The sequence below is a fragment of the Poecile atricapillus genome, chromosome 4 (genome assembly GCF_030490865.1).
Source record: "Poecile atricapillus isolate bPoeAtr1 chromosome 4, bPoeAtr1.hap1, whole genome shotgun sequence".
NCBI classification, from domain to species: Eukaryota; Metazoa; Chordata; class Aves; order Passeriformes; family Paridae; genus Poecile; species Poecile atricapillus.
In genome coordinates, this window is record NC_081252.1 from 25,618,151 (window position 1) to 25,643,598 (window position 25,448).

The 25,448-nt window shown below is 41.7% G+C and overlaps 1 protein-coding gene across 2 annotated transcripts in view; it reads right to left on the reverse strand.

The window, feature by feature from the left end:
* Positions 1-25,448, reverse strand: part of UNC5C (unc-5 netrin receptor C) — a 248,648-nt gene that overhangs the window by 84,320 nt on the left and 138,880 nt on the right. For both annotated transcript variants that reach the window (XM_058838631.1, XM_058838630.1), the window contains exon 2: positions 7,996-8,217. In XM_058838631.1, coding sequence (XP_058694614.1) covers positions 7,996-8,217 — 222 coding nt within the window. The remainder of the gene's footprint in view (positions 1-7,995; positions 8,218-25,448) is intronic.

Here is a 25,448-nt window from a genome sequence, read left to right on the forward strand (position 1 = left end):
GCAGCTGATTTTGAAGATGCAACCTGTGAGAAGAGAGAACTTCTCTTGCAGCAGTGATGGGCACAGGGCTCCTCCTCCCCAGGAGAGCTGTCTGTCAGGCCACAGGGAGTGACAGGAAGAAAGAGGGTGGCCCAAGTGACAGCCAAAAAATGTCTGCAACTTAAATTTCAAGTAGGAAAAAACCCATGGGTTTCTTCATATGTTTTATGGACCTAAAGAGCCTGTATTTCCCCAGACAGTTCCAGTTCTTTGGAGAAACAGAGTTGTGTTCTTCTTTCAGCACCACCTGCAGCCTTTCACACCATACATACATAAGCATGTTTGACTAGCAGCAACCTTCCAGAGAGAGAACAGTCATTACAGAGAGAAATTACAGAAGAAAAAGGAAGATTGTAGTACCAATTCTAACCCACAACTCAAAACTATTAATTGCATTTGGGGAGCATTTGGGAAGACATACTCAAGACAAATTTTTAAATTTCCATGAGTCGAGATGGATTAAGGCAGAGTATTGAAGGAGCAGAGCTGAAAATTGGCAATACGTTGCTGAGAAATAATAATTTTGCATATAGGTGCTTGATGTCTGTAATGGATTTGATCAAATGATAAACAGAAAATAAAATTACTTCTGAAAATGGCAGAATGAAAGAAATCCTTATTTATGATGTGTGGCTACCCTTACTAACATAACCCCAAGGTATTCTACCCCAGGGAATCAAAATATTGCAGGCTAAGTCTAACTGCAGAATTCTGCACCACTTGCTATATGTTTTGTGAAGTTAATGGGGACACTGGCCACATTTTCTAAAAAAAATAGCTTTTTCCTTATCCTTTGGATTCTTAAATAATAATACAGAGAATTAGGAAGCTGCAGCATGTCAAAATGCAAAAAGAGATTAAGTGAAAAAAATGTGCAGAGAAAGAAAGTAGCTCTAAGGAAAGGAAGATCTAGGGGTAAAATAAATGAGTAAAACATTTTAGCCTCCATACCTCTCCCTGAGCTCTGCTTACTTGGGCATTGGGGGAACTGAAATTTTGTATTTGGGCTGCCAAATTAAGTTCTTCAACACTGTTATTGAAAGGGATGCAATACTAAGAAATAACAGCTTTTCTTTGTTTATAAAATATACTAAGACAAATAAATGCAACTTCTCAAAATGAGAGGTTGTATGATGACCTTTGCTGTATAATCAGAACTCCCAGCTTAAACAATGACTTTTGCCATTAGGGGAATGCAGCCTTTTAATATGTGGTGTGACAAACACCAAAACAAATGGCTTTCATGAGATGTACACAAAAACAAGAAGATGAAGCAACAGAGCAATTTGTGCTGGAAGTGATTTTCCTGCCTCTGTACATGGTACCAGAAGAGCACAGTGACTGTGAAGGTTTCCCCACTGCTGTCATGGCTGCAGGATCCTGTAAGAGCTGCTTTAAAGGCAAAAGGGCAGATGTCAATCCTTGATTTTTCTGTTGAGAGGGTGATCTATGAAAGACTTGGCTAGCTGGGTACCTACTCCCTCGACAGGCTGCCAAACCCATTGCTTAAAGTAACAAAATACTATTTGCCAGATCAATGCTGACCCTACGTCAAAAGCTCAGTCTCCTTTCGCTGAATCTGCAAGTCATCCAGAAATACTTTACTAATTAGGAAAGGTAATGGTGGGAGATAGGTGTCAGAATCTCAGTGGTGGCTGTGTAAAGAAACTGGAAAAAAAAAGCCAGTTTTCTCTCTGAAAAGAGGTGCATATTTGTCCACTCCAAGCATAGTTTGATAAACTCTCTTAATCAGACAAAAGGAGGGGGTCATCAGCAAACTCCCCAAGATCTCCTCTCCCTATGCATCCCAGCAAAAGAAGACAGACAGTGTGGGCAAACAATAATGCTGGGTGAATTGCCCAATATGTCTATTTAATTAGCACTTAAAGAATCACAAACATTTTCTCCTTGCTTGAAGGAGAGAAGTGGAACATGTCCCTGGCATTGCAGAGGGCAGGGAGGGGGTTTATAGACCATTTTACCTCAATAGTCAAGGGGAAAATATCACAATGCATATGCAAACTGGAAAGACAAAAAAAAGCTCCAGATTTTTTTCTGCTTTTCTCTTGCACATCACTGGGATGTGGGGTTTGATATAGCAGCATTTAATCCCTCTCAACAAATGAAAGGGGTGCAAGACACTGATTTTCTATACGTTCACAATTCTCCCACCAGTGCAGAACGGGTGTGTGCGTCTTGGAAAATAGTTCTCCATAAAAGCACATATACAAAATAAAATCACAGAATCAGAGAATGGGGTGAGTTTGAAGGGAGCTTTAAGGTCATCTAGTCCAAATGCCATGCAATGAGCAGAGACATCTTTAATCAGATCAGGTTGCTCAGAGCCCTATCCAGCCCAGCCATGAAAGTTTCCAGGGATGGGGCATCCATCACCTCTCTGAGCAACCTGGTTCAGTGTTTTACCATCCTCCCTGTAAAAAAAAATCTTTTGCCACAGTCAGTTTCAGAGGTACAGTAATTTGGAAAACGTGCACGAATTGCTCTAGCAATTATTGATGCTATTGAACTTCCTGCCCTGTAACAACGGGATTTTCTTGCCCCCAAAAGCATCAGTTCTGCAGGGCTCCTTTTATTTTTGTTGCTGTTATCTTTTATGACAGTCAGCCGTAAAATCAAATGTGTTCTCTCAAAAGAACTCTCATCTTTGTTTTTTAAAACCAGTATTCTTATTCTTTTCTACATTAATGGAAAAATATTCCAGAGACATAAAGCCATAAAAAAGACAATGCCCTCCCTTGTATTTCACATACATAGGAAATGAAAGAGTCAAAGATTTGCACTAGACATTTCCAAAGCACCCATTTGACTTTTTCTATGAAAACCCTTAGCTTTTTGCATAAAGAAGAAAAATTCCAGTGAGTCTGAGGATTTAAAAACAGAATGTAATGATTTTCTGTGTAAAGCCTCAGGTTTCTCAGACTCAATCAGTGTAAAATATTTTGCAAGGCTCTCTCTTCAGGCTAATTTAATTAAATAAAGTGGTACCAGAACACCCTGTCACTATTATGGTTCTCATCCTCTCCAACCAGAAGGCAACAACTCCCACAGAGTCCCTGTGCATGTTCTTTGCAATGCTTTACCCACTGTTTAAAAATACCCCAGAGTGCAAAGTATATATAACTATTACTCTTATTTGTACCTTCTCTCTTTCACAAAGAAAAAGCTACCGAGAAAAATTACATGAATAATTATTTTTCTCCCTTAAATGTTAAAATTTCTTAATATGTTCAACATTTCAATCTAACATCTCTCTTCAATGAGAGGCTTTGCTGCACTCAAATTCCACCTTGTGTGCCATTGCTATTGCTGTGCTGTTTTCTCCGGTCTTCTCAATGACAGAAACAAATTTGCCTTATAAGAAGAGTTCATCATCTCTACATAGATTTCATTCCTGGGCACAAGCTCAAAGTCCATGAACACATAATCTTTTGCAAATCAAAACCTATTTCTCTCTTTCATGCATCATTTACAATCCCAAGATGATGTACTACTAGCATCACACCTGTATTTTAGTTCACTTTCTTCCTGATCACTCGTCCTTTAGAAAGGAAAGCACAAGTGACCTTTACTCTTTTCCTCTCATATTTTATTGTCTGTTTGCCTTTGCTTTGCTTGTCTATGCCAAGAATTGAAAGCCTGGTTCAAACACATCAGCAGAAGCAGATCTCTTCAGCATGGTCCTCTTTTCATAAGCAGGCAGAGCAGACCTTAGGAAGAGTGAAATACCAGGAAAGAAGAAAGCACACAGTTTTCAGTTGCTGGGATTACAAGACTGACCATGCAGAAACACTGTGTAAGTCATATCCCTTTGAACCCCAGGTTACCTATGGGAAGTCTAGACCTAATCTGGTTTGTGGGAAGTTTCTCCTGCCTCTCTAACCACAAGTCAGGAGGCAGCAACAGCAGCAGTGTAGGCTTGGACCTAGAGGGATCCTTACATCACTCTCTGAGCAGCTCAGTCATTACTTCTGTGCCCTAGGTTACAACTGCACTAGCTAGACAAAAATAGCAAAAGGAACCAAAATAGTCTCAAAAGTAATAGAGTCCAAGGGCTTTGCCAGCCTGGCTGGTGCAAGCTGCCAAGCTGATATCTCCTTCTCTGTGTGCTGGAATGAACCCTCACAGTCACTGTCTCCTGCAATTTTTTCTGCAGCTTAATCTGCAGCCAATATATTTTCCTGAGCTTCCACTGGTTTAAAGTAAGTACTATTTTACCACAATTAATTAAATTCTTTACCCATTTCTATACCACTTACATGCTAGGAGCCCTAGATTCCAAACCTGCCTACAGGAAGGGGCACAAACACTGCAGCTGTGACACGCATTAACCAATATTCTGGCAACAACCAGGCTGAATGACAAATTTGGATTTTGATGACAGTTTCATTTTAACAGACTATTAGTGCAACTAAGTTTGTGGCTCTTGTGCTAATAATCTGACATGCACAGCTTTTGACACCCTCTTCCCCTCACTGAACTCCAGTAGATGATATTAATCTTTAATTGATAATGGTTCTCATTTGCATATAATTGATGATGTTTATTATGCAAAATATTTGACCTCTGAAATATTTAGATGTTTCTCTTTTAAAGGTTTGCTTTTTACACTTGTAGCATGCAATTTCCTTTATAGGTTTACCAAATTTTCCCACAATGAGATTTTTGAGAAAAAAGAACAAATATTTCACCTGTAGTGAAAAACTTTCCTGTTTCTAAATGGTGATGTTCATGAAAACTTAAAAAATTAACCCAGTCATAGGTGTTCTTCTGTTTGCCCATTTTCATTCCCCTGGGCCCCCATGGAATGAAAAACCCTGAAGTGTGGCAGCGGCCTCAGGGAGACTCAGGAGTTACATTGTTCCACCCCAAACCCCTTGTGAAGGGCGGCCCAGGAGTTCTGATTGGGTTTGAGTCCCTGGGGGGTTCTCCCTTGGTGTGTTTCTGATGGTCCCTGACCCTGAACTCCACCCTCAAAGGTGGAGACCCCCAAAGGTTCTGCCCCTCAAAAACCCCTGCTGTGCCTCTGTTCAGGGCTCTCTGTTCTGGACCTGACTTTGTTCCTATGCTGAATAAATGGTTTCATGAACGGGAGCCCGTCTCGTTGGTGTTTCATGCTGGTCCGCAGAATCCTGCTGCTTCCCTGGACGAGATCCTGAGGTTGCAGACTGCAACAAATGGTGAGAGAATGCGTGGCATCCAGTGAAGCACCAGGAGAACAGCAGGACCCGGCTCCATGGACACCTCGTAAGTCCCCGGCTTGAGAGCCGGCGAGACCCCCGCCTTGGAAAGGAGGACTCGAGAGTACCTGGCAGGGAGACTGGGTTGAGAGTGCCTCGGGCATGGGGAAGAAAAGGGCTTACGGAGGTGTGGGAGCCGAGACCAGACGCTGAGACAAGCACCTAACATCACCCAACGAGACGTATTATGGACGATATCAACATTATGGACGATTAACATTATGGACGATTATGGACGGTATGGCTCTTCCAGTGGACTGTTTTTGTCTTCTGTGGAGTTCCTTTTTTGGTGTATACCTCCCTGTACCTTCCCCTTTCCTCTGTTCCTAAGGGCAGGACAAAGGGTGAAAAAAGGCAAGGTGGCTCGGGGTTGCTGCCAACTCCCCGTCACCCCAGTGTCTTTTCTGCCATCCCATCCCCTGTTTTCCTGAAGGCAGGCAAGGAACGGAGAACATCCAGAGTGCTGCGGGTCTGCTGCCGTCTGCCCGCCGTTCCGTGTCCTCCTTCACCCCCTGTCTTTCCATATTCCCGTTCCCTGGCTGGGAAGGTCTGTTCCGGACCCCCCCCCCTTCCCAAGATGGCGCCGGCCACGCGGCCTGGGATCCCTTGTTTCCCGCCTTGCTCCTTCTTTTCCGGTCCCGAACCTTCCCTTCCCGAACCTCCCAGTAACTCCTGCTTCGGTCTCATCCCTTTGTTCGGAGCTCCACCCCTGGGGGCTGTGCCTTTTCCATCGTGGGCAACACCTCCTCTGGGGAAATCGAAACTGTAACCTGATGTCCCAAAGCCAGTGTTAACACCGAGATCATCTAAAGGGCGGCGCCCACATGGGAGCCGGAGCCGAAGCCAAAGCTGGAGATCGAAGAATTCTGCCCCTCGTAAGAGGAGATCTAAGAGCTGCACCCTTCCAAAGAGAGAATCCTAAAGTGGAAGAGACTGAACTAAAAAACCATTATGTTTGCATTAAGTACCATCACCGTTTAATTTGCCCGGCGTGGTCCGAGATTTAAGTGTTTGTTTTTAATTTTGTTTTTTGTTTTTTTTTTTTTCTGTTTGCCTAATGTGTTTTGTGATTGAGTTTTTGGTGTCCCACAAAGCAAAGTGGGTGCTCTGTGGAAGAGGTGAGATTTTAAGGTGTATGTTTGGAAACATTTTAAGCTCTTAATTAAAAATTGGAAAAAAAAAAAAAAATAATAAAAAAGGAGCAGATGTGGCAGCGGCCTCAGGGAGACTCAGGAGTTACATTGTTCCACCCCAAACCCCTTGTGAAGGGCGGCCCAGGAGTTCTGATTGGGTTTGAGTCCCTGGGGGGTTCTCCCTTGGTGTGTTTCTGATGGTCCCTGACCCTGAACTCCACCCTCAAAGGTGGAGACCCCCAAAGGTTCTGCCCCTCAAAAACCCCTGCTGTGCCTCTGTTCAGGGCTCTCTGTTCTGGACCTGACTTTGTTCCTATGCTGAATAAATGGTTTCATGAACGGGAGCCCGTCTCGTTGGTGTTTCATGCTGGTCCGCAGAATCCTGCTGCTTCCCTGGACGAGATCCTGAGGTTGCAGACTGCAACACTGAAGATGTACTAAGCAACATGAACTTTTTTTTTAAGTATTTCTCCTGCAGTCAACTTGTGGAAAAGTAAATTTTTACAAATGAATACACAGGCCTCCAAGTCTAATACAGACTTTTTTTTTTCCTACAGTCTTTCTTCCTATACCAACCTTTTCTTTTTCAAGTGAGAGTACCAAGAAAAGCTTATGCTTTTGATCGCTGTGGAAATAAATGAGCTGAAACAAATAAAACCTGGTTCACTAGAGACTTCCAAGACATCTGGTGGAGTTATTTTTCTAAGTAATTAGACCAAGTGGTGGTGTAATTCCCAAATGGAAAGTACCTTCTCGCTTGGTATCCAGTTATTTCTCAGAGCCATCAAAACAGCAGTAAGTCCTGCTTCTCTCCTTGCATGTGTCTCAGACTCTATTGATTACCAGTCTTCCCAAACACTGCTTTATTACTCAAGTTTTTAACCACAACTCCCCACCCCTCTTTTTTTTTTTTTTTTTGTGCTATGAGGATCCTGTTTTACTTCCATGAATGTCAGCGGGATTTCTGGTATTGACTGAGAAAGGACGCTAAGATCCTGTAGCTCTCCTTCTTAGAGGCTCTACGGAGCAGGCAGAGAAGTGCAATGAATAACAGCCAGGTGCTTGCTCTGGATCAATAATGCTCTAAAGTGCGCCCAGGTGTGCTTTCTCCTTCTTTCTTGCTGAAAACTGATTAAATTTTTCCTTTTTTTCTCAATTCTCCCCAAGAAAACATCATTCTAGTAACAACCCAATTGCTCCTTGACACTTTGGGGAGCATGTGGTTCTCAGTCTGCAACAACAACACAGCGCAACCACTGTGAATTTGTGACACTGAGGAAGTGAACTGGGAGGAGACCTGTATGAAGAAAGGAATTTAATTTTGTTTGTGCATGGTTCTTTTGGTTTGGTCAGGGTGCTCTACACTCCTGTTCACGAGCTGACCTGGATGCAGGCACCACCCCTGTTCTACGACAGGAACGTTTTGTAACGCCAGATAGAGAATTCACAGCTGTAACAGGAGTAAAGAAAAGCAGCTGCCATATGAAACAGATGCTAGATTACAACAGGGGACTTGATATTAATGGTGTTCATTCTCATCCCTTCACAACATAATACAAACTCACCAGAGGTTTCATCTACTCTCTCATCCACCACATGGTCTTTCTGATGAACCCACTCACTGTTGCATTTAAAATAGATCTGTGTGGCTGGGCTTGCTTTGCAGTACAGATTCACAGGCTTGTTCTTCACAATGTAAGCCTCTTCGGGTTCAATGAGGAAGTGGGGCAATGGCTCTGGAGGATCAGATGGAAAAGTTTCTGGAAGCTCATGAAAAAAGTCATCATCTGTAAAGGAAAAATGAAAGAAACAAAATTCAGCTGGCAGACACTTGCAAAAACTTCATGAAAATTAAAAAAAAAGAGGCATACTCTTTGAATAAAATGTTATCTTAGAAGCATTCCTAAACTGAGACTTAGATGCACTGCTGTTTCCAGACTGGAAGAAACCGTTCTCTACATCCTGAGCATTCTTTCTTCTCTGTGATGTGACAGGGATGTGCACATTCACAGTCTGAGATCAGTCCTTTGTTACCACCATGGGCAATACCAGCAATAATGCTTTGTGTTAGTGCTTGGTAGAGTTGCCTGCAAAACCATAAAGAGAAATAATAGAAACCTTCAGAGGCTTCAAGGTTACATTTTCAAAAGTGACTTATCACACTGTGTAATCAGGTGCGTGCAATAGCTACTGCCAGCTGAGGCTGATCCAAATAGGAAACAGTACCTTTTGTTTCAGATGAGCAACTTGAAATCTGCTGAGGGCAAAAGACTAAATGCAAGTACAGCCTGCACCTCTTTGTTTGTACTCTGACTCTCCTGCTAAGACTGCTAATGAAGGTGCCAAGCTATGCTTTATTTCCTCTGTCAGTAGTACATGGGTCTGGGCAGTGCTTGCTTTGGAGAGGACGTGGGAGCTCGGACATGGGGCAGCTGTGAAATGGTGAAGTTTTGGGCAAACGTGGACACATGCTAGTCACATTAGGAATCTCAGCACCTCTCTGGTGCTGCTGGTAAAGAATTAAGTCAATGAAAGACGTCTGGAGAAGGAGGAAGAGAATCCATCGCCCAGTAGGCAAGACTGAAAGCACCAAACGCGCGTATTTCTCTTTCTTCCTCCCTCTTCACTAATCCTCTTTTACAACCCCTCTGCCCCTTTGTGCAGAGGAAGTCTTCCACATCAGAAAGCAGCAGATTCAGTGGAGAATAACCCTCTCCCCATCTCCCTCCCCACCTGCCACCAGAGCACAGGAACATCCAAGAGGCTCTGAGCAGTAAAGGGGTGGGGGGCACTAACTCCTGACAGACGCACCAGCAGTGAGCTGGCAGTTCTGAAGGCCTCATTCAATCTCCCCTTTCTGCCTCTGACACAGTTATCATTATACCCAGTGAGGGATGCTGATGCTGGTCAATAAAATGCCACGGAACATCCAACTGAAAATACTGGCTGGCTATCTCCTCCCTGCCAGTCTTCATGAAGATGAAATGTCAGATGGCTCCCTCCCCGAACCTGAGACTTCCCTGTGCAGGCTGTGTCCAGAATTACAAGGGCCATGAGTCTCCCTCCAGCTAGTGCTTTTCAGAAAGACAAGAAGGAACAGGGACAGATGAAGGAGAGAGGGGAAGAAGGTAATATGGTACATGCAGCTATATAAAGGTAAACTGCATGTCCATCAGTGATGGGAATACCTTACGGAGCAAACCATTTTGTGAACCTCCTAAACTGCTTATGAAAAGAACATACGTTCACCATTTTTCTTCTTTTTTATTTCCCATCCCCCCTTCATATAGATTTAAAAATACTCCTGTCCTTGGTGTCTCATTTTATGAAGAGTATTAGGTCTGACTCACTGCTGCATCACTCCCTGAGAGTTAATAGAAGTGAACTGGTTCAAAGATAGAAAAAAGGGCCAATAAATAAGGCCTGACATTCTTCTAGCAAAGGGAAAATCTGTGACACACTATAACACTTCCATTTCCATCTCCAACTAATCATTTCCAGATACTCAAATTAAATTTAATTTTTTATCACTTTCCCATACTTCCTTTTATTTCAGCAGTTTCCTTTTCACTCTGATCACACCAGCATCCTTCTGCAATCCTATTTCCTCTCCTCATTAGGTATTTCTTCCTTGCTCCATTTTACTCCCCATTTTTTTTCCAAAAAGAAAGCTGAGTTGCAGTAAATTAATGGGAGTCCTCATTTGGTTTCATGACAATGAAACATGTCTGAACTGAATCAAGAGGCTTTTTGGCATTCCTCATCCCCTTCCATGCACACCTCCCCTCTTCTCCTCTCCCACATGCTGCTCCATAGACATCCACAACACAGAAACACTAGAGATGAATCATTTCTCCTAAATTGCCAGAGGACGTATCTTTTTCTTCTGGTCATTTAATTGCAAATCAGCCAGCAGACAGATGGAAACTAACAAAGCACACATATGTTTTATAATTAAACAAGTATTGCTTCACTAATTTCTGGTGACTGGAAGAACAAATGTATTTATTTTCACCACTAAATTTCTGCACATTATCAAAGGCAATAATTACAATGCCTGACCAATTAACTGCACCTTATCAAATATAACTAGAAAGTCTAAAAGGAGGGATCAGCAAGCTGCAAAAAAGAACAAAGGATTTCAGGCCTATTTTTTTAATCAGCCTGGAAAATGGCTGTGGGTTTTGGCTTTTGCTCCTGAAGGTAACCGCTTATAAAGTTTAGGTATTATTTGTATGTATTCAAAGTACTGCTCAGTACATTACAATCTAGTCTCACATTTTGATTGTGGTGATAGTTGTTTTTTTCCCACCAACCTGGCATCTCCCACAGTTAGGTACAAGCCTGTTTTCTTACTGTCTTCTTGCTGTGATTCCTCCTTACCCTTCTTGAGCGACAATAAAGCTCAGCTTTATTTTTCCACACTCTTTCTCATTTCTATCAAGAGGCATCTGAACCGCTCTTAAATGTTAGGGATATAGATGGAAACTGTTCACAAACTGTCACACAAATAGTGCTCAAAGGCTGCCACGTCCCTGGAAACTGGCATTTAAAACCGTCACTTTCAGAAAAAAATTGAAGATAGTGGCTAAGAAAGATTTTTTTTTGCTTTTTAAACTTGAGAATGCTCATTCAATCCCTGCCCTCATACTGCTGCTGTTAATAGCAACAATGGTGTTTTTTTATAGAACAGTTTCTCAAGAGGAACATATAGAATATCACCATGACTGGGTTTGGTAGAAAAACCAGCAATTCCACTGCAAAGCTAGTCCACCTCCACTAGCACTGAGGGACCCTTGCTCCTGCTTTTCACTACTGAAAGGTAATAAGTGGCTTAATCAACCTGTGTGAACCACAGTGGGAAGTCACTTGGTGTTTCCTGCATCCCCCAAGAGACAGGGTTGGGTGCTGCAGGGAGGCAGAGCAGCCCTCCCCTGTCACCTGGGCACACCAGCTGAAGTGCCAGGATCATGGTTTACAGGTAGAGAGGGTGTGAAGCCCCAGCTCCCCTGTGCCAGAAGCTTCTCAGGATGAGAATCTTTTGAGGAGGAAGAGCCTTAAATCCCCTCATTACAGTAATATGCCGTCGTGCTTTCATTGTAATGCTCGCAGCAACGTGCAAGCATAATTATAATGTTAGTGTAATTATATGGCAAAATATTCCAAAAAATCCGACACAGAAAGTATCAATATAGGACATTTGACTGTGTTGGGATTTTTTCACATTTCTCTAAAGAACAAGGCCTGGCAACACCAAAGCAGTCTAATGAATCTGTGTTTTCATGAGGACACAGTTTCTAACAACCAAATAAACACTTCCATCTCCTGACCAGCTCTACTTAAACACAGGTCATTTCTCTCTCCATACAAAAGTCAAACTCTGACTTAAATTTTTCAGGGATGATTTTGTTATGATTGAGTGGACTATTGAGCCAGTTTCTATAATTTGGATGGGGGTTGCCTCTCATGGTGTGCTCCATTGCTGTATGAGGGGATAAATCTTGCCTGAGACTTTGATCTGCATCTTCCTGACAGTTACCGCTGGTTATTCAAAATGCTCATCTCCCAATGGTGCAACAAAGCAGCAAACTTTATAACTCTCTTATTTAACTCTCCTAAGTAGTTAGACTTTTTTTTTTTTTTTCCTTATGTCTGGAGGAAAAAAAGCTAATTAAACCATTTGGGAGTGATCTGGAAGTGTAGATACAAACAAACACTAAAAATTCACATACTTGATTTCCAGTCATTATGCCAATGTCATGTGCAGCAAGTTCCCCTCACAACCTTGATCAAACGCAAACACAAGACACACATTGTTCTCCCCTGTTGTAACAAATCCCCTTCTGTGCTCAGTAACTTTGAACTGCAAGTTTACTTCTGCAGTATGTCACATTCATCTTTATTTTCACATAATAAAGTGTACAGCCCATCTGTTGTTATTGACTGATTTATATTAGCAAGACAAAAGACCTGATTAATGGTACTGCTAAACTGGTTCCAGTCATGCAATTCATTCATATTAAGAAAATAAATTTTTAAAAGCCACTTTAATCTATAAACTTCTATAATTTTTATTTTAGTTGCTGGCCCAAATACAGATACACTTTTTTATTTGCCTTCTGTAGAATCTGACAACTATGTTTTTTAAAAGCGAAGTCAAATGCAAATTTATAGGAACAGGGGAAATACCACTGAAATCAGCATTGATACAATCTGGCATGGGCTGTCACATATAGGAATTTTAGCTTAATTTTAGTTCAGATTTCGTTTAAGGTAAAACAAATATTTGCCTAAGTCAGGAACCTTTTGATGTTAGGAAAGGTCTTCATTCTTTCCATGCATTTGCCTGTAAAACTGTACATATTCTAGCTCTCCATGCATAACATGTGAAAAGAGAGATTTAATGGTATATTTCCCCTTTTATGGATTAGTATCCCTGCTCTAATCTGTGGCAGGAAAATATTGTGCTCCGTACACCAATCTATTCATCTCTAGATCACTAGTTTTATTACTATATATGAAGCTTTAATTCTCATCAGCCCAGCATATAGCTCAGTATATATCTGAACTGCGAGACTTGAACTATTATTGCTTAGATGATAATATATTGGACCATTATCTCTTCATGCGAGACCTGAAGCAAATTCTTCTCAAATGCAATTTACTTCAGAATGATTCAAGAGCAATTTAAAATGAATGGCTGCGAAGTTAATTCTATTTGCATTTGGATGCCCATCACTCGGCAAGATCATTCCCCAAGCGTTGCGAGAAAGGCAGCTGGAGTTCACTGTATGGATGGGGTTTCTGTTCAGGTTTTATTGTTATGATTAAAAGGCTTTCTAGAGCAACAAGTACTGTTTACTGTGAAATTAACAGCAGGTGCTAGCTCAGCCAGACAGCTTATCAGGATGGAGGCAAGGGTTTGGATTTCAGCGCACGCTCTTTCAGGAAAGGAAGATTGCGTGGCTGGAAGTCCTTCAGTCGCAGGGTTTTCTATCCTCCTAGGAAGGGCACACAGTGCCACCAAATGGGAAGCAAAAAATACTGTATGCCACAGAGCCTTGCCTCCACCTTAGAGGCCCATAACACCATGGAGCTATGAATCCAGCATTAGTCCAAGTTGAATAAAAATTGGGAGAAAGCAGGACTTTTTCTAAGAATCACTTCTGAAGAGTTTCCACACCAAAAGGCCCTCTCAACCCTGCCTCAGCCTTGGAGACCACACAGGGACAGAGAATGGGCACAGCAAAGTGTAGCCTGTGGCCTGAAAGAGAAAGCACCCTTTCCTGCTTTGACCTGGGGAGAAGGAGAGTGGCTTTCTCAGCACTTAACACTCTGTCAGCCCTACCTCTGCCTGATTGCAAGGTGAGCATGCAATAAGGCAATCACTCCTTATTCTTCAGCACCTCAAAAGCGGAAGGTATCCCTAAATAGCCCAGGAAGACTGCAATTTTGCAACAGTAAAATATTTGGCTATTCTTGGAGGCTGGCATCTGCTTTCATGTAGCTGAATTCACTAGCAGGCCTTTATGTGCCTAAAGATGAGGCTTGGTTTTGTGGCAGGCCACAAACCAGATCCTTGCTGAACTTTGCTGGACCCTCTTGGGAGCAAGGTCAAGGGAATTTCTGACTCAGATTTACTGAGCACCCACAAAATTAAATGCTCTTTTAGTCAGGGAAGGCAGAGTGCAGGCACAGTCTGGGAAAAGTGACAGAGAAATCGATAGGGCAAGCAATGTTCATCTTTTTTGGGTGACTTCAGTCCAGAAACAGAATAAATAAAGACCACAAAGAGGCATGAACTTTTCCTGCACCTGCAGCAGCTCAGTGAAGATTCTCCTAGCACACCTCAGCTTAACAACACATCCCCAGGAGGTCAAGCCCAAGCTTTGCTTGCCCTTAACAAAGAACACATGCACTGAATGGCTACATATGCGTCAGAAGGCTGCTGGGCAAAAGTCTTCCTCTCAAACATAGGAAGATCAAAGAAAAGCCAAACACATCCTTTCCTGTCTATCTCTACCCCTAGGAAAAAAAAGAACTTTCACAGCAGCACAGGAATCAATACTTGATCCCTGGTCAGCAACAGGCACCAACCTGAAGTCCTTTCAAAAACCCAGACAATGGGCATCTCAGACACCTGAAATACTGGATTATTGGCTCAACTAGAGAGTCCAGAAAGGAGGTTTCTGTTATTTGGGCACAGTCCTACTATACAGACCATCCTTTAATAAATAATCCATACCTAATATAGTAATCGTGCTTGTTATGCATGCCATACTCCGTCCAGCCTTTCTCAGAAAGCTGTGAAGAGCTGAAGGGGAGAAGAAAACACCCTCTTTTCTCTTTTAACAGCAGTGCACAGTCTGTCACTGACAGACCCCACTGGGGGTCTGTCAAGGGTGGGAGCTGCAGCTCAAAAGCAGGGAGGTTTCACAGTCAAAGAATGCAGCCAACTATGCGGCTGCTGGTGCTCCTCCCCGGCAGCCCTGTGTGGAGTGGAGCCCTCTCCTCCTGTGTCCTTCCCTCAGTGCTCCTATTTTATGTGAATGCTGCATGCCCAGACCTAAAGCCAAGGGCAGAGGAAGATGAAAGAATAAGTGGTTATCGCTCAGCCACAGACAATGTGGATGGACACTGTGAACCATGTTGCCTACAGCAATCAGTGTGCTCTCCATCTCCCCTGCTCTGAGAGTACCATCTCCTTCTCTCAGCCCAGGGCTTGGAGTATACATCTCTCCTGGCTTACCCTGCTAAACTGCACTGCTCTTAACCAACCACTAATTCCAGTGCAGTCAAGTGATTTGCACCAGAGTAAGGAGAAGGAGAATCACATAGAGATGAGGAAAACCCTATACCACCTTTGTAAAGAGTTTCGCAAGTTGTATGTTACTGTTGGGGAAAAAGACACCTTCCCCCAGCTTTTTTAATTCTAAATCATAATTAAAGTTTCTGCTTCTCTTGAAACTTTAACATCAACCAGATGAGAGGAAAATTGAACACAAAACTCTCAGTGCTCTGTAACAGAGGGAATTTTTTTAGACATCCCACTGCTAATTCAAGAGAAAACCTGCAGGTACATATGTAGACGTGACATTTAGAGGTTCTGTATCCAGTATCATTGCCCTGAGACAAACTCTGTTAGACTACCAGCTGCTGCCTAAACATGCAAGAGATGGTGGAGGTACTCATTAGCATTGGACTCAGCATAGGAAAATGCCAGAAGATGGTATGATTTCATCCAAGGCAATTGAAAATACTTTCTATTGCATATGAAGAGCACCAAGCTGTTCTTTGAGACACAAGGTTTATGAGACTTGTTGTCAATATAGGAAACTTAATGCACTAATCTGCAAGCACTATTTTCTATGAGTCTGCCTAACCATGTGAATAGATAAAAAAGGCTGGAGGAAAAATCATCAGGGGGTGAGGCTGACTTAAGAGCACTGAAAGCATGAAATGTAAAATGAAGAGGCAAAGGTCCTGTTTCTTTGCTGACCTGCCCTGTGACCAGCAGTCACATTCCTCTTTGCAAAGTATTAATTACTCCTGATGGAAATTTGTTGTGCTTTACAGAGCTACTGGATAAGGCTGGCTCAGTTATTGTGCCACAGTTCTCAAAAGCAGAGCACTTGAAAATAAAATGCTTGACAAACAGCAGATGACATCAGTGACATTTCGTGGTGATTACCCTGTGGAAGTTTCCACCCTCTTTCCATTTCCGGGGTTGTCAAGCATTGGAACAGGCTGCTCAGGAAAATGGTTGAGTCACCATCCCTGGAGATATTTAAAAGACATAAAAATATATATATATGTCTTGTATATGAAATGTATAGATGTGGCACTTAGTGACGTGGCTTAGCGGTGGATTTGGCAGTGCTGGGTTAACAGCTGGACTGTCTGATCTTAGAGGTCTTTCTGACCTAAACTATTCCATGATTCGTTCGTATGATTCACTTAAAACTAATAAAATATTCATGCTTGAAAAAGAAAAAAAGTGGATTACAGACTATATCCAAAGCTTTATCTCCTTAATCTGTCATGTAACAAACACACAGAAAAACATGTAAGTGATACTTTGTCAGCCACTCACACTGTATTGTAACTGTGAGCTATAGGCATTTAATTGGAAAATTAACACAGCTTGTCAATGGTTGTGCTGGTAGTGTTCAAGCCTATTAGTGCTGGTTGTGTCTTCTCTGATACAGATGCAACATATGAACAGCAGAGCAGCAGTGTCAGCCCACGAGGTTTGTGTCCTCTCTCTCAAGCATTTTTCATTTTGGATTCTAGACTGTGATGGGGCTGTGTGATGGCATGGGATCCCCTCCTAACCACCTGAAAAGCAAAGTCTAATTTGAAACATTTCTGCCCCAGCTGCCATTAGTGGTCATAATGGTTGCCGCAAGGTCAAAAATTATGAAACCTCTGAGGAGCATCATTTCCTCTTCAGTGTTAGGCTTCACTTCCCTTTGACACATTAGTCCTGAAGCAGCTCCAGGCTCTTGACCCCTTCTTTAACCCTGATAACTAATTAAAGATGGACAAGGCTTAGGCTAAAATACTTTTTGTTAGACCTATTCATTCTCAAGTCCCCTTCAGGCACTCTTTGTCACACAGGACAGAGCCTGCCATATTTACATGAACATGAAAGAAGGTGCCTGTTACAATAACATAAAAAAAATCTCCTTTTACAAGACCTAACAACCTTTGTGGTTAGATGGTGGAATGCATTTTACAGCACATAAAATATATTCTCAACACATAGTGGAAACAAGTTTCCTGGGTATAGTCCAAAGCATACAATTCAGAAAAAATCCAAGGATAATTAACTCTGCACACATTTTTAGAATTAGAAGTTCAGACTCAGGTCCTTTATCTGACTGCTATGTCAACAGTCCGAACATGGAGTCCCAAACATGATAACCAAATGAAAAATTGATCCCACCTTATCTCACGCTCTTAAGGATCTATCATGTACTGGAAACAAAGACAGAGCTTAGGCCAGAGTCCTCAGCTGCAGGCAAATGGATTTCAGGGTGAGTAGTAAATCACATTACACAGCAAAAGTTTGTTTAACAGAGAAATCCGGGTGCAATGCATCGTTGATGGCTATGGCACAGTGAAAGGAGCTCCATACTGCTACCTTGAGTGAGGATCTGTAACTAAACGTGGTACTTTCCAAATACTTTCTCTGCTTTTTATCTTGTTTCATATTAATAATTAAGCTTGCTTCTTGGATCAGTATGTTAGGGTTAAAATGTCAACCTTTTGTTTCTAGCAAGAACAGTTATTTTTACCCTTACTTTTCCAATTATTAAAACTGCAGCAGAGCTTTGCTTCCAGTTTTGTAACACTTTCAGTGAAAGCATTTTTGTCTCATCAAAAAGTGATGATCCAACATCTCCTGATTAATAAAACTGAGATCTAGTGGGATGTTACGGATCCTAATTTCATGAGTTATCTGAAATGTACAGTTAATCTATATAGCAGTGCCACTCCATCTCAGAAAAACACGGGACACTTGACTATACCTAAAATAATAGCTCAGTCAAATGGCCACCTGGTTGAGGTGTTGAGCTGATACCCAGGGGATAGATATTCTTCTGTAACCTTGGGGAAATCGAATCTGCCAGGTTCAGGGTCCCATCTGCAAAACGGATGTAGGAGCTTAATAGGTAGCACCCTTTGTTCATTACCTTCAAACTGAGCAAACAGCTCTGTACTCAGATGCTTCCTTCAATACTTCTCCCAAATGCATGCCAGAATCATTTGCTAAACAGACAACACTTGCAGAAAGGATCACAAACAAATATGTGTTTATAAAATGACTAGGAAGCAAAGTCTGTCTATGCTGGAGCTGATGCAAAGTTTGCCACTGGTCTCCCTTTGCATCAGTGGAGCAGCCTGGTCTTGGGTGCTCTGAAGGGCTCTCCCCATGGGCTAGGGGAATCCTGCTGTCCTGAGACTAACATCAATCCTCATGAATATCTACATACTCACTACTTCTTTTCATGGTTCTTAATGAAATTATTATTTGCCTGGTGCTGGTTACCTAATTTCATCCACAGCAAATTTTTCAAGAACCATAAATTATTTTGTATGAGGCTGATTTATCCCAGCAGAAGTCCAAATTGAATTAGAAATCCATTAGCTGAATTCTAAGCAGGAGCTTCTGGGGAGAAGGGGAAAGAAAATGGGGGGGACTTGGGAATCTGAACACCAGATGTGGAAAAGGGGAAAAATCCTTAAAAGAAGTAGAAAAAGAAGAGAAAATATAAATATCTTCTTATTGAATTAAACACCCACGTATTTATAGAGCCAGATGGAAAGACACAGATTATTGCCTAGGATCAGAAATATGACTTGGACATTTATTTATTTATTTTGACTAGCAACTGGTTTTGTAAATACATGAGATTTTTGTAAGCAGATGAAAAACTCTGTTCCACTTGAATACTATAGTTTCCATCATGAAAATATCAACAGACTGTGTGTACTATATATCCTAATAAAGCTAATAATGAGCTGTTCAACCAAATCTTAATACAAAATAATCAAAGGCATTCCTCCCTCTGAGGGAAAATAAAAGCAAAAAAGATTTATTTGCTTTGGAAACATACAGGATGATTTAATCAGCTGTTGTTTTCCATTCAGAGCCTGCTTATTTGAGGAGACACATGGACAGTGTAGCTCATTGAGCATGTTTATTTGCAGGTGAACATATCTCTATTCTTGCCACTCTACCCATCAATAGACACAGGAAAGGAAGGATGATGGAAGGTGAATGCTGCAAGTTCATTGGTATTAATACCCACCCTGTCCTTTTCTAAAGCTGGAAACTATGATGGACAAGGCCCACAGAGGTTCCTCTCATATGAGTTATAGAAGTAGTTAGAGGTTCCTCTCATACAGTTCCTCTCATATGAGTTATAGAAGTAGTCTGCATCCACACAGTTCTTCAGAAATTGGTTACAGACACAAAATCTTCCCCTGCAGTGATTAATTTCATTCACATTCATTCTTAAGTCCTCCTGATTTCTTACTCACAAGCTCTCTAACAACTAAAAAACAATAAAAATCTTAACATTCAAAGTGAAGCCTGAGACAGGAGTCCCTCGACTTTGGTTTGCCTCCAACCCACCCTTTAGCTCAAGTGTCTATCACCCTTTCCAACATCACGAGCAGCCAGGACAGCTCAAACAGAAGTTGTTGTGACCAGAGAGCGAATGTGCAGTGCCTGTGGGAAGCTCTGAGATGTGCTGCCAGACTTCTGAATCCCAGCAGGTAGAACTCCAGTACCTGCAAAGTGCATGATCACCCTTCCCAAATGCCATCCTACCCTTTGCCTCCAAATCTTTCAAGCTCACTCCATGGACACTAACAAGAAAAATGGGGGGGGGGGGGGGGGGGGGGAGAAAAGGAAGTCTTCTGAATATTCAGTAATCAAAGTTATGACTGGAAATGATAGCTAAATAGAGAAATCCCGAGGAAGTGCTGAGAACAGATCCAGCATTGAAGTTTTATTGAAAGACAGAGCAAATGTTCAGAGACCAGCAGCTAAAGTTTAACCCCTGAATCTATAGATCACACACTGACTTGCTTCCCTCCCTTATCTGTTTAGTTCCTTGTCTGCTACATCCATTTTAAAGTAAGGTTCCTGCAGGAACCATTATCTTCTGATAACATGATGTCAACAGAAAATGCCACTGGAAGTGGGGCTTCAGATCCTGCAAAACAAACACCTTGCTACCAAGTTACATGGCATTTCTCAACAGTGCTGTGAATTGGTTTGGACAAAATCAGAAGCACTCTGCAACTTACACCAGAGGTCAGATCATAACAGTATTGTGTTTCAGCAGCTGAAAGTACACAGCAGAAACAGAGGGAAAGGACAGCTTGTGGTGTATGTGGCTCGATGGCCTCTAGCAGCAGGGATAAGAAACACAGAGACATCCACCTCTGTCTTGCAGATGCCACAGGAGATAACACTGCACAGCATGCAGGACAAGAGCATTTAGCCAAACTGGCCCCTAAATCTGCATTGCCTGGATTTGGACACAGGGGCATTTATACCCGTTTCTGACTTCCTCGTGTCTAACAAAAGCAGTATCATCCAGTAATGGTGCAGATTATTCCAATAAATTGCATTTGTCTGTATCTCAGTCTAGTCCAAAGACTTTAAATCTCTGAGGTCTCAACTCCCTCAGCACAAGTAGGTGTGCTGTGTGTGCTAGGGCCTTGGCCCCAAAAGAAGCAAATGGATTCCTTTGGTTTTGATTTTTAAAATACAGATCTTCACTCAAAAAGCCAGAGAAGTGTTAATTAATTAATCTAAAACATAAAGAAACACTGGAGAGGAATAACAGAAATGCAATTAAGTTGGAGGCTTTGCTGGGCATGTTTTGTGTTGCCATATCATATTTATTTATTCAGCACTCCTCAGCAAGTCAGCTCAAAACTAGGGAGCAATGAATCAGTGCTCTAATCTCCCTCCCCATCATCCCCAGCCTTTGTGAAGAAACTGATATCCAGCCCCAGCTGAATCTGTCGAGTTCTAATCATAAACACCATCACTACAGAAACACAGTCCTAAGCTATCTGACTGATCTGAGCACAAGACATATGTATTTCAATTCCACTTTAGTTTTCTCATTTCTTTCTTCATCCCTTTTCTTAGTTTTTCTGTCATGTCTTTTCTCCCTCCATCTTCATCTTCTTTCTTGCCTCTAGGCTCTCTACCTTTTTTGTTTTTTTAAAATCCAAATCCCTCCTATTCCTTATTTTTTTCCCAAGTACAGGAAATGTGACTGGCCAGGAATCTCCTTATGTTGTTACAAATGGGTAAAGATTAACAGCCAATAAGTGTAGATAGAATGACTGGGGACAGAGGCCTCACAAAAGCCAACATCAAAACTAAATAGCTGTACCTACTTTTAAACTCTCAGAATAATTGACAGTAGATCTAATTTATTCACATTCAAGGAAAATCTTCTCATCTGTACAACAGTAATACCATTCTACCATAAAGGAAGAGGTGATCCTGCTTTATTTTGGTGTCTAACCAGAGACGACAGTTTAAAGTGGTTCTCCAGTTAGTTTAAACAGCTTTTTCTCCCCTTCATTTGGAAAAACTGGCTTGAATAGCACAAGTTCATTTTGGAGTTAGGTAGCCTCATCCAGCAGGTTACTAATTTGTGACCAGGAAACCCCAGTAGTATTAAATCAAACGTATCTAAATATATAGTAGAAGGTCACATCCTGTGATTGCATTAGGCTTGGGGCAGAAGGGATAGAAAACATGTAAAATTAATTATTAGCCCTAGCAAGTGGAGGTTTCCACCAAAAAGGTCATTTGCAATGGTTCCCTTTCATTCTTCAAGCCACATTTCCTTTTAAGTGGCAAAATCACAGCACATAAGCAAATTAATATCTAAAATAAAACAGCAGCTGTGCATTTGGGTAGCAATTGTATGGAAGAAACCTCAGAAGCTTGTTAGTAATACTTAAAGCAAGGGGTGTGTTTTGGTTGGCTTCCCACTGTACTCAGTGCTGATGCCAAAACACATTATAGTACAGCTGAAAACATGTATTGTATGAGCAAGACTGTCAGCATTTTGCTCACTCACACACAGTTACACACACAGCTGAAAACAGGTATTGTCTGAGCAAGACTGTCAGCATTTTGCCCCAGGAGCCGGGGTTGTAGCTTTCTGTTAATGAAAAAAAAATCTCTATAAACTGAGTTTCTTCTTTCCCAAGCCTACTCCTGCTGTAACCACTCCTGGGAAACATGTAGTAAACTGTCACACTGCTGACACTAAACAGAGCACAGCACTTCCCACCACTGCAAATTAAACTAAATTTGCCTCTCCCCTTCAAAAAATGCCCAACTGTTACATTAATCTCTGCCAATACGCTGAACTTACAGTGCTCTGTACAATTTACAGCAGAGCCTGGTTTTTAAGTAGATTGTTCTCTTCCAGGATCCTGCTTCTCACACAGGACAGCTTATGCTCTGTCCAGGTGAGCAGAAACTCAAACAGATTGGAAGTCAGCTAGGAAAAGACTCTTTTACACAAAAGCCAGGAAGCAAATGGGCCAAGGAAGCGGGGATGCATTCTAATGCTTCAGAGACAGCGAATTCCCAGCCCATTTTTCCATCACCCCACACACGTCAGCTTTTCAGGTTCTGAGGATCTCCAACACAGCACCCCTCAAACTTAGGACTTGCAGGCTGGGAAAGCAGATCCCCTGTGGCATCCCCAACACCTCTGTACTTGCTACAACCCTCACCACTGCCTGGGCCTGGGGACTGCAGCACCTCCTGGCTTCATATTGCCCCAGCCTGCCACTCCCAGGAGGAAATCTGCCAGTACCCCAAGATCTTGCTTAATGTATGCAAAGGTGATGTTGGGTGCAGGAGGAGAGGGGACTGGGTAGCAGCAAGAGCAGAGAACAAGTTGCTGTACATGACAGTTCATTTCTGGATAGCTGAGGAGATTAATGCCTTTGCCTGCTGCTCGTGCATTACTGTCCCCAGCCATACAGAGATGAAATGCTGTCATGTACAGCAACTTGCTCTTCGCTGCTCAAGCGGAGAGAGCTCATGCAGTGACTGCTCTCCTGAACCCCAAACCACGGCAGAGAATGTTTAATTAAGGGAAGCATAAATATGAAGCATGCATTGTATTTAAATAATGGACTGTAAAAATGCTTCATCCCTGAACAACTGGAGGAAAAGCGTGAAAACTGATGATGCCATGAACTATCTTAGCACAGATCACAGGAGTCAGCTATGAAATAAGTCTCTTTGTTAAATGAATAATATCAAAGAATATTGTTAAAATTTTTCTTTATATTTGTCCCACTTTCCCTGGTTGTATTACTGCTCTTATCATTTGCCATTGGTAATATCTCCTACAAACCTGAAAATAATTGTTCCCTAGGTACTTTTTGTGAAATTTTTATTTGTAGCATGAAGTAAATACTAGAGAAATTGCTAGGCTGGTTGTTTCAACACCCCAAAATGAACACAGCTGAGGAGTTCTGCAAGTGCACAGTAAACCTGCTCACCTGGCAGAAAAACTATCTTCTTTCTTGTCACTAGTGGTCTCATGTATCTTGAAGACAAATTTATTTATTCTTTTTTTTTAACCACATGGAGACCCTGTCAGAGTGAGAACTGATTGAATCAGGAGTCAAGCCCACCTTTCAGAAATCTCAGTCTAGTCTTCAGTCTTCTAAATTAGCCCTAGCCATCACTTAGACAAACTTTTCTGGGGATCAGGTTGTCACATTGAGTTGAGATTTTTCTCATAGCCTAGGGAATTTAGAGTCAATTATTCCCTGAAAGCAGTTTGTCTAGCATTACTAGACTGCTTTGAAAGACCAAAACTTATGTCTGAAGCAATCTAACTCCTGGGCTCTCCGTTGAGGCTGTAAATGGAGACCAATCTAGATGCTGAGACTCGTGCAATAGAAAAAAGTTCATTAGAAAGCCAGCACGATCAAAAATTAAGGTCAAAACTGTCAGGTATCATTCAATTTCACAATAAGAAACATCAGACAAGAAATAAACTAAAAAATAAACAATACTTCTGTCTGTACCTCGTCCAAACAGGTCTTTTCCAGTTGGTTGTTTTCACGTATGTTCTTCAAGTCAGAATACACCTCAGACTGTAACTCTGAACTTAATAAATGTCTGGCAATTAAGTTCATAAAACTACCTGAACATCTAGATCCCAGTGCATATACACTGATTTCCTCTACTGATAAACTACTGCAGGAGACACAAAATTTTGATTTGCACATCAGCATCATTAGAGTACCCAGTTCAGAAGGGCTTCCAGCTGCTGCTGCAGCCAGAACTACTCACATTACAGCTGACAGCTTGGAGATTTTTTTCTTTCTTGGTGGGTGGGGGGGGTGTCTAAATATATATGGGCAGTATAGATATATTCACCCATATATAAATAGAGATGCTTTGCTTTAGAAAAAAATAACCAAATGTTTTCTTCAAGAAAATAAAAACTTGTACTAAAATGGGCATTCTTGAGCATGTATTTGTAAGTCCTGCAGCTGCTTCCACTAATGTCACGTGAAAACTATTGCCTTCATCAAGCTTAGCATTGATCCCATTATTTGGTCCAATTTTCTCAAATTACTTACTTCTAGCCTTATTGTTTCATCAGCCATATTCACTCATTTCTCTGCTACAGGACACCCTTACCTTATTTCTGTGATGACTCAGGTTTCAACTGCTCAGATATATATAACAATCAGTCTTCTACACTCTATAAACCCTTGTTTAGGTACACTAGCAATCTTACTGAGACAGTGCAGAAGGCAAAGCATTTTAATTCAGGAACACCCATATGGATCTTGTTATGTTGTGGACTGAGTAAATAAAACCCTTGTCATCTGTTGTGGGTTTTGTCATTTCTATGAACAGAATTTGCAGCATATTCTGTTTTCTCTAGAGGGATAATGCAGGTGCAACCATATCTTGGGACCTTTGAAGGCATAGGCCAAGAGATTTTATGCTTTTAGGCCACTCCATTCATGCACTCCTTTGCGCAAAAACTCTAAGTACCACAACAGGATAAATGTAAACTGAAGAAGCCATCAGATAGCTAACAGCTCTTCTGCCAAATCCATCTGGCTGAACTTGATCCTTGTTGGGAATAACACATCATTGTAATTATTTATTGTATAGAATTCCTCCCCACATTCAATTTTCTGACCACAATTCTCCACAGAAGTGACCCAATTGAATGTAAAAAAAAAAAAAAAAAAAAGGAGAGAGAGGGAACATGAAAGCTGGAGAAAATTAGCATGCAATAAGCCATTTCTTCCTGTCAATTTTCTCGTCTCCTTTTATTAACAGATTTGTTTTTGAAGCAATTATACACGTGCAATCCATTTGTGGCATCTCTTTACTTGCCTCCTGACATAACCATTATTAGGGCTGTCACAGCTGATCAGCTGACAGCTAGAGAAAGGCAGTTCTGCACTG